Source organism: Diorhabda carinulata, chromosome 5 (assembly GCF_026250575.1).
Source record: "Diorhabda carinulata isolate Delta chromosome 5, icDioCari1.1, whole genome shotgun sequence".
Lineage (NCBI taxonomy): Eukaryota > Metazoa > Arthropoda > Insecta > Coleoptera > Chrysomelidae > Diorhabda > Diorhabda carinulata.
In genome coordinates, this window is record NC_079464.1 from 15,392,038 (window position 1) to 15,400,547 (window position 8,510).

The window sequence follows — 8,510 nt, forward strand, 5'->3', positions numbered from 1 at the left end:
AAAAACAAATGATATCATGATTGTTAACAATTTGGCATCCTTATTCTCAAAATACTATTTATCTAAAGAGGAGAACAATTTATTAACAATATTTCACAAAGTTAACACACAGAACATACCCTAAGATTGAGTATGTTCTCTGGTTATACATGTTTATCGAATTCTATGACTCTGTTTGAAACAGTAACTCATTTATTATGACGTGTTCCATAAAAGAGGCACCAGCTAAAATAGTGGGAATTACAAAGATAATATTAAATAATCTGTTCAAATGATTTCGTTTTCGATTTTCTAAGCTGGCTGTATATATAATAATACCAAAGCTCCACAAGTTGAAAATTTTATTTATATTAACTTGTTTCTCACAATAGTTAGGAATAGTTTGGAATTTTCCAAAGCAAGCGCATATTCAAAATGTTGGTGTTCCATCTAGGAATAGCGATTCTTTCCAAAAAGATCGATTTTTAAATCGATTCGAATCGCAACCTGATAAACCGATTCATAGAAAAATCGATACTTAGTGAGTTTTTTGTTCATGCTAGTAAAGTATAAGATCAAAATGTAGAGAGCTGATTTTTTACAAGCAACGGAAACTAAATACACAGTCATCTCGCCAGTTTTTAAATAATTAATCCTTTGTGGGTTCCTTCTTCGACTTTTATCTATATTATCTACAAAGAACTCATCCCCAAAGAATTTTTTGTAGAAGAGTCCTTTCTCATCCATGATCTTTTAAATGAATGGAATGGAAATGGGCACTACGGGCATTAAGTGGAATCTACCCATATTTCTTGATTTAAAAAATAATTGTCACTTGTCATGTTTAAGATCGATTATCGATTTGTAATTTCCTGTTTCCGTATATATCTAGTATTGTAACTACATTTTCAATAATATAAATATATGAAAATGCTTAATTTTCTGTAGTTATTTAAAATATTTGATTTGTCCTAGTATTGTGCTACGTTAATTTTTTAAAAATTTGTAGTGAAATTTTGAATATCGAAGTTGTTTCTGCTCGTCTGTTTTCAACATGGTCTCCAATCAAAAACGTATGAGATACGTTTCAGACGATGCAAGCTCTTCTGATGAAGATTCATATGAAGACTTCGATTATCAGTCAAAAAAAGAAGTAAGAACAAAATTGAAGAATGGTAGTGAGTATCGTTATCAGTATCCTAATTTTCAGAATGATATGTTCGAACAAATGTCTCAAAGAACGCGAAGAAAGCCAAGATGTATGTCAAAAAACGCTTTAATAGCAAGAGAAAACCGCTTAAAAAAGAAACTTTACATTAATAAACTCGAAAAAGAAGTAACGAATCTTAAAAATGATAATAAAAATCTAACATCAGTTATTAATAAACAATCAAATTTAGTGATGGAATTAAAAAGAGAAATTAAATATTTGAAAAGTGTTATAGCTAATAGTGGAGACATTAAAAACTTGATAAGGAATATTCATAATACAACAGGTATGTCAGTATCCTCTTCATTGGATAAAAATTTGTCATTGAAAACTGTTTATGTTCCAAAGATACCACTCGCAGATGAAAAAAACGAAAATATTGAAGAATTTCCGAATTTGGATAATATATTAGGGGATGATATTAATTTAAATATGGGTTGGTGTGGTAATATACCAGATTTTCCTTTAACCACTCCAGATTCTGTGAGTTTAAAAGTAGTGTCTCCTTCAAATTTAGAAGCCGAGCATAATTATACGTCACAAGCAGATATTGATGATGTGGGAGTTTGTTTGCATGTTTCAAAGCACAGAGTTTCCTTGGAGTTTTGTTCAAATTGTAGCGAGAAGGCAGAAGAATCCTGGGATCATCTTTAAATAAATGTAAAATGTCTGTATCATTATTTACTATGTGAACATTTAGGTTTAGTTTCTAAGATGGATCAGTTTAGATAAAAATATTGCAGGAGCGACGTAGTACAGGGTGTGCCATAAAAAGTTTTGATCAGAATTAATGGCAGATAAAGATAGGTTAAACATGTGAAATTACAAAACTATAGGTTTTGAATGACTTTTTTCTCTTCCCATGTAGCTAGTTTCAGTGTCTGTTCTTTCTGTGTGTCTTTTCGATCAATTGTCTTGTAGGGGTTTCACCTGGAGATGTTCTGGTCAATGAGTCCCGCCTAGAAAAGGGGTTTGATTCCTTCATCATCTGGACATCTATATGTGATTCTGATTTCTTTTTTGTGTTTAAATTTTCAGTCATTGTTATTCTAACGAATAGACAGGGAAATAAAACGACCTTAATAGCAGAGTCTGGATACTATTAGAAGGCTAATTACGATTAAAGGGCGCTTAGTTTCATTGACCCACCAATCCATTTTGGTATAAGATATTGTGTACAAAATTCATCTAAAAGTTCATGTAAAATTCGAAAATAACTTGAAACAATTTAAAGTACTATTAAAAATTACTTCTACCTCTGGAAGTACGACAATTATATTTGTACTCGCATCATCATTTAAAATTTTTAACACATCTGCATCTGCCATTACTTTTAATCAAAACTTTTTATGCTACGCCTTGTATTTAGTCTAGGAAACAAAGCACAAGGAATTTCTGAGCAGTAGGAGGGATCAAGATGCAACAAAGTGCATTAAAAACGGGAAACTTGTCGAATAAAATTGTCAACGAGAATTGAAAATTTCATTTTTAATAGTGTATTTTTAATGGTTCATAAATAAACCATTTATCACTACATGGAAATATTCCCTAAAATGCATTCGCCAAATACCATATTCATGATGCTCTGTGTTCCAGGAAATTGTGTCATTTTTATAGGGACTAAACGCTCTTCTAGTTCACATCCCTCCAACTCATTTAAAGCTTATTAAAATAATATAGGTACCACATAGGTAATCGCCGTCGTAATATTAGTGTTCAGCGACCTGGAAAATCCTGGATCTATATATTGCTCCAATTTCACAACGAATTTCCATGGGGCTCCAGGAGACTACTTACAAACCAGTTACACGGGGCACCAGATACCTGCAGGTCATCGCGGTCGTGATATTTATGTTCAGCAACCTCGAAAACCACCAAGTAGTAAAATTGAACTCATTTCCAGCAATATTTTCCGAGTTTTCATTTTTTAACCATTCAAGATGCAATTTTTATTTCATATTTATAATTTTTCTTCACAAAGATTCATTAGGTTTTTACAAATCGAATGTTTGTCGCATTTTGATTCGTTTTACTTCTGAGATATATTCCTAAGTTTTGTCATTTTTTGTGCTTCGTTTTTTGGATTAAATTATTAAATTAAATTTCTATTATCATATGTCGTAACTGATCTATTTATGGTTTATTATATGAAAAAAATTGTGATAAACTCTTTCCTTACACTTTATAAACCTCACATTATATCATAGTGTTACTGGTGATTTTTTTAACGTTTCAGGGCCCCGGCTGTGGATATGAGTGAGGCGGAAGGATAGCAGACTTAACCTTCTTGTCTCAATTTCTTAAGGTGGGAATATTTGTAGTATTGAACTCCTGGATGCCAAATCAATATTTGAAATTAAAGTTTCTGATATTTCACTTACTACATCTTATTTCAAAATAACAAATAACGAAGTAATCATATTCGGAGTTCAAAGGTACACATTTTCGTGGAAAATCTTTTATAAACGGAACATTTTTATGTTTATTTTGTTTTTCACTAGAAATAAAATATTTGAGAATTTTAAGAAAATTTTTTAATAGATATTAAAGTTAATAAAGAAGTAGGTGGGTCGAAATTGACAACAAGAGTTTGTTTGTTATCTACATGTCCCACAGTAATTTTTATCATGAATATCTATAAAAACGCTGATTAGTAATATTTTTTTTCATTTTATTGAAATTAATTAAGTCTAAAAATTTAGACAGTTTTTTAAATATTTTAAATTGATAATTTCAGTTTTTCAGTTGATAATAAAAACAAATATTTAATTTTAATTTTACAACTTTACTTACAAAAGTATGTAGCTAAGTCCGACAAGGGTGTAACCAAACTTGGGCCCTTGGGATTGTTCTTCTATGTGGCTCATAATTTAAATTTCGAAATTTAATAAAAAAGTATAAATTTTTGATAAACTATTAACCACAGGAATGAGTCAAATGCAATCTAGAGCAGAAACAAGAAAATAAATTTCACAAAAACTAGTTCTCTCAAAATCAAACTATACAGGGGCTGTTTCAGAATAATTATTACATGCTTATTTCATTTAGGGAGCACTAATCAATGAAAAAAAAATAGAAGGCATGCTCTAAGCTTGCCGTTTTTTCTTCTGAATCCATCATCCAGACATTTAATTATCGAAGACAATTCGTTTTCATATAATCAAACTGTACAGGGACTGTTTCAGAATAATTATTACCTACTTAGGGCATTCAGAAAGGCTTCATTGGATAAATAAATTAGAAGCCCTTCGATTCTTTTTGTGAATCATCCTCAGGCATTCATTTATTGGAACCTGTTAGTTTTCACAGAATCAAACTACAGGGGCTGTTTCAGAATAATTATTACTGCTACTTTTCTTCCTCAATAATAATCTGAACTGGTCTCATTCCCTAGTAATTTTTTCTGATACTTGTATTCCTCAGTAATAAACTGGACGTTTGGTGGTTTCACTGTCTTTCATGTTTTACTGATCATTGAATTCTGTAACTAGTAACTGAGCATTGATTTTTGTTGCATAGCAATTATAAGTTTATATTAAATTCTTGTGCTGAACGAAAGAGGATTTGAAAAATTAAATGTTGCTTTAATCCAACAAAATCTAAGTAGAAAATTGACAAATTAATATACTTTAGATATTGGTAGTCATCATATAACTGCTATAATTATTAATTAACGAAATAGAAAAAAAATTGATGAAAATTTATGACACGTTACACTTATGAAAAACAAACATTACCCCAAAGTTAGGGGAGAAATAACACAACGTTGGTTAATATATTTTCAATACAAAGGGTGTTAAAATTGTTATGGGGGTTAAAAATGATTATTGTGCGACATAAAAGTGATTCGAATATTAAGAACAAATTTTTTTTCAACGTCACTATCAATTAAACAAAATGTTCTTTAATACAAATATCGAAATGGCATTTAGGTAGTTCATTTACCACTTTGTCTGAAACACTAGTATTATATGTGATTTAATTTCAGTCGTCAACTAAGCTCCTAGATATGGCTGAAATCATGAAAGGATAAGTATGATCGAAAAGTTGTATCGTTCCAAATAATTATTTTTTTTTTCAAATTAACATATTTATATATATATCAGATCAATTTTTTATTAAAAGCATTCGGTTTTGTTTTAAATTTCAGCTCGTCGATTATTGGCGACATGGAGATATTCAGGATTAAAGTGTAGTTATTAGGATAATATTCTAAGCAGGTATGTTGATAAACCGTGTAAGGAAAGAGTCCATACAAAATAATATTTTTTTTGTAAAATGTATTATTTTTTACAGTAGAACCTCGATAAGTTGTAAACCAAAGGTAAACGTTGAATAATTTGCTCAAATCGAGCGAGGGTTATAAGTTAAGGGGTATTTTTATTTATTTTTTTATATAAAAGATTTTCTTTTGAACCTTGCTATGATAAAATTATATCCCCTAAACCTGCAAACCTAATATAAACCTAAGAACTACCAGTCACTGTATAGTATCTGGTCTTTTGAGCGTTTTATAAGTTTATAACCGACTCGAAGCACCAGATAGTGAATCATCATCGTCTCATAGCTTCTAGTGGAGCAAAGGGTATCTGTAAAACAATTAAATCGATTTGACCGTTTCTGTAGCATCTTTCCATGTAAACTTTATCTGTTCATCCCTATGTTCATACATACAGGTATTCTTTTACTTGTTGTATGACCCATCCATTTCCCATTTTCTCTTCGTAATCGTTACACCCATTTTATTTTCTTCAGTTATGTTTGAAATGTTTTATTATTTTTCTTGTTTGACTAAAAAATTTTGTTTATAACTCGTAGGTATCTGAACGATTGAATTTTCTGGAACATCTTTTTATTATACAGTGGGTGATCGTTAAATAAACTATATCCATTTACCATATATGGTAATTTGATTAATTCTTCAGTAATTTTATTTTCTCTCTCCTTTAGGACTTTCAAGAAATAATTGATAACAATGTCGTTGTAGAGATCAGCAACCATATTGACATGGCTTGGGTGCCATTTTAAAACCATTCACTTCAAAAGATTTTTAATAGCATTTGTCTTCATCTTTTTCAGAAGAAAACACATTTCGTTGATCTCTTGGTGTTCTTCATTCAATATTTCATGGGGTTATTAGAATCTCATCTATAATTCCAGTGCTGTCACCCTGATCACCACCTTTTCCTTGAACGAAAGGATGGACACAGCTTTCGCCAGGCGGAAACCAACTATTGTTGATTGATTTCTGACATAGCTTTGAGAATGTGAAATTTTTTTCTATCCATAGTCATGTTTGTGTAGAGTAGGCATGATTCAAAACAGCACAGGAGTGTACAATTTCTTGAAACTTGCAGTAACTTCTTGATCCATTGATCATTGATCCAAGTCGTATACGGAGGTAAAATTTGCACTGTCAGTCAAAGCAAATTCTCTTTGAGGTCCTTTGGGTACCCAGGTGCGTTGTCCAATAGCAGCAATGCTTTCAATGGTATCATAGTAGTCCTTGATGCCAACCTTCAGTCTCTGAAGATAATGATTTGGTTATCAAAACGCACGTGCGTTGGTCTAGTGGTAGTGTAGACAGTGTTCGGTAGCATACTAGCAGACTTCCCAAGCGTTTAATGCCAGATCTCCTTTTAAATTTTGAATTCTAGATTGGTTTTTCCAATTTTTCAAAAATTTCTCTGAAATAAATGATGTATCATTCATCCATTTTCAGGAGGAATTGAGGACTGGCGTCGATTGTTCGAAGGTTTTCGTTAGTATTAGTTTTTGTTTCTTGTCGGAAAATGCAAAAATCTATCCAGAAATGATTGTTTTGAATAAATATTGATCCCGCCTTGAAGGAGTTGTTACTCCTTCATCTATTCCATTAAAATGTAGTTACCTGTGAAAAATTCATCGTTTTAACAATAAAAGGATAATATTTTAGTTAAAATCAAAACCACTCAAATTCTTATAGTTTCATATGAATAGATTTCGGTTTATATTGTCCTTTTTTTGTCGGCTCCTTCTGTTTTTGGTTACTCCTGTAACTTCTTTCCATTTTATCGGTTGCAGTCAGTTCTTCTTCATATTCATACAGTTCTACCTCTTTCTTTTACCTATTTACCTTGAATGCTTGTCGGGTTATGTTTTGTGGCCGGTTTTTGTAGTTACAATACTTTTAGAGGTTATGGTTATTGAGGTTCTATTGGATACGTTCCACTTAACGTTTACAATCCGTTCTGGTAAAATATTTGTGAAGAGAATTGGAACGCATATTTTAAGGTTAAATACAGTGATTTAGTTACCAGGTACAGTTTGTAATAAATATTTAACGTGGAAATTTAATTCAACATGGTTTTCCGTGAAATTATAATTGGATTTACACTTCATCGACAGTTTCCATAAATTTTCATTATATTTTGGGACGCGATTGAGAACACCGTAGTCGTGATGACCACGGGCCTTAGGTGGGACGGTACTAAGGGTGTTATAATTATTGCGGGCGTTAAGTGGAACGTACCTCTCATATTATTTGATTTAATTATGAGGATATGCGTCGTTATATGAATATTAAAAGAATTAAATACATTTAATAGTGTTTTATTACAAATAAAACTCCATATTTAGAATATTTTCCCACATACCAAAGAAATATAACAATCTACAGTCGCAGCTCGTGGTACAACATTTTAGTTGTTCTACGCTTCCCAAATTTTTGCAATTTTTTTTTTTTGAGGTATATGTCACTCACCGAGAAGAATGGACGAAGGAGATTTAGCCCGCAATAGTAAATAATGGATTGCCCGATGTAGGCTTCATATAATAATAGAATGTTTATCGCTTGGAGAAGATGCTATCATCTTTCAAGCTCAATTCGTTGTGTTTGAATGAGAACGGGCTATTCTTAAGCGATGCCATAGACACACCACCGTTTTCTATTACTGTAGTAATTTGCTAAGACCTCGGGGTTACCATATTATCCATAACGACTGAAAAAGTGTGCGCTAGGCTTATGCATTAAAATCCTACAAGAATTGGTGAGTGATGGCTCCAAGATCCAGCTGTTTTTGGTACCCGGACAACCACGAGGATGTTTTCTCGGTGCCAGCAAAACCAATGGGCTGAGAACCAATTTCTTATGTAGCTATAACATCTATGAGGAATCTGCTTGCAAGACCAACTCTTGGGTGGAAATCTCGGCACGAGACCGACAGGGGCATCTTTTCCCTTTATTAATCAGAAACAAGCACTAAATTCGACTGATGACTGACCTTGTAACCAAACATGATCATTTAAGACGTTACAGTCATGTTATAGATGTCACGGACCA

At 31.9% G+C, this 8,510-nt stretch overlaps 1 protein-coding gene across 4 annotated transcripts; it reads left to right on the plus strand.

Annotated features, from left to right (window-relative positions):
* Positions 1 to 812: 812 nt before the first annotated feature.
* Positions 813 to 7,768, plus strand: LOC130893761 (probable basic-leucine zipper transcription factor E). Of its 4 annotated transcripts, XR_009059242.1 has the most exons (4): positions 820 to 1,132; positions 1,175 to 1,856; positions 3,426 to 3,494; positions 5,178 to 7,768. XR_009059242.1 is itself a non-coding variant. In XM_057800106.1 (2 exons), the coding sequence occupies exons 1-2, from the start codon at positions 1,034 to 1,036 to the stop codon at positions 1,841 to 1,843; spliced, it is 753 nt and encodes a 250-aa protein (XP_057656089.1). In that variant the 5' UTR covers positions 813 to 1,033; the 3' UTR covers positions 1,844 to 7,768. The 4 variants fall into 4 exon arrangements, 2 of the variants coding, with proteins under 2 accessions (XP_057656089.1, XP_057656088.1); XR_009059241.1 differs by having other exon boundaries at positions 1,175 to 3,494; XM_057800106.1 differs by having other exon boundaries at positions 813 to 1,132; positions 1,190 to 7,768.
* Positions 7,769 to 8,510: the final 742 nt, after the last annotated feature.

Bases quoted from the DNA above. Each gene is read 5' to 3' on its own strand.
- LOC130893761 (XM_057800105.1), top strand. From the start codon at position 1,034: ATGGTCTCCAATCAAAAACGTATGAGATACGTTTCAGACGATGCAAGC. The intron at 1,133-1,174 runs GTAAGAACAAAA...TATCGTTATCAG, and splicing joins ATTATCAGTCAAAAAAAGAA to TATCCTAATTTTCAGAATGA.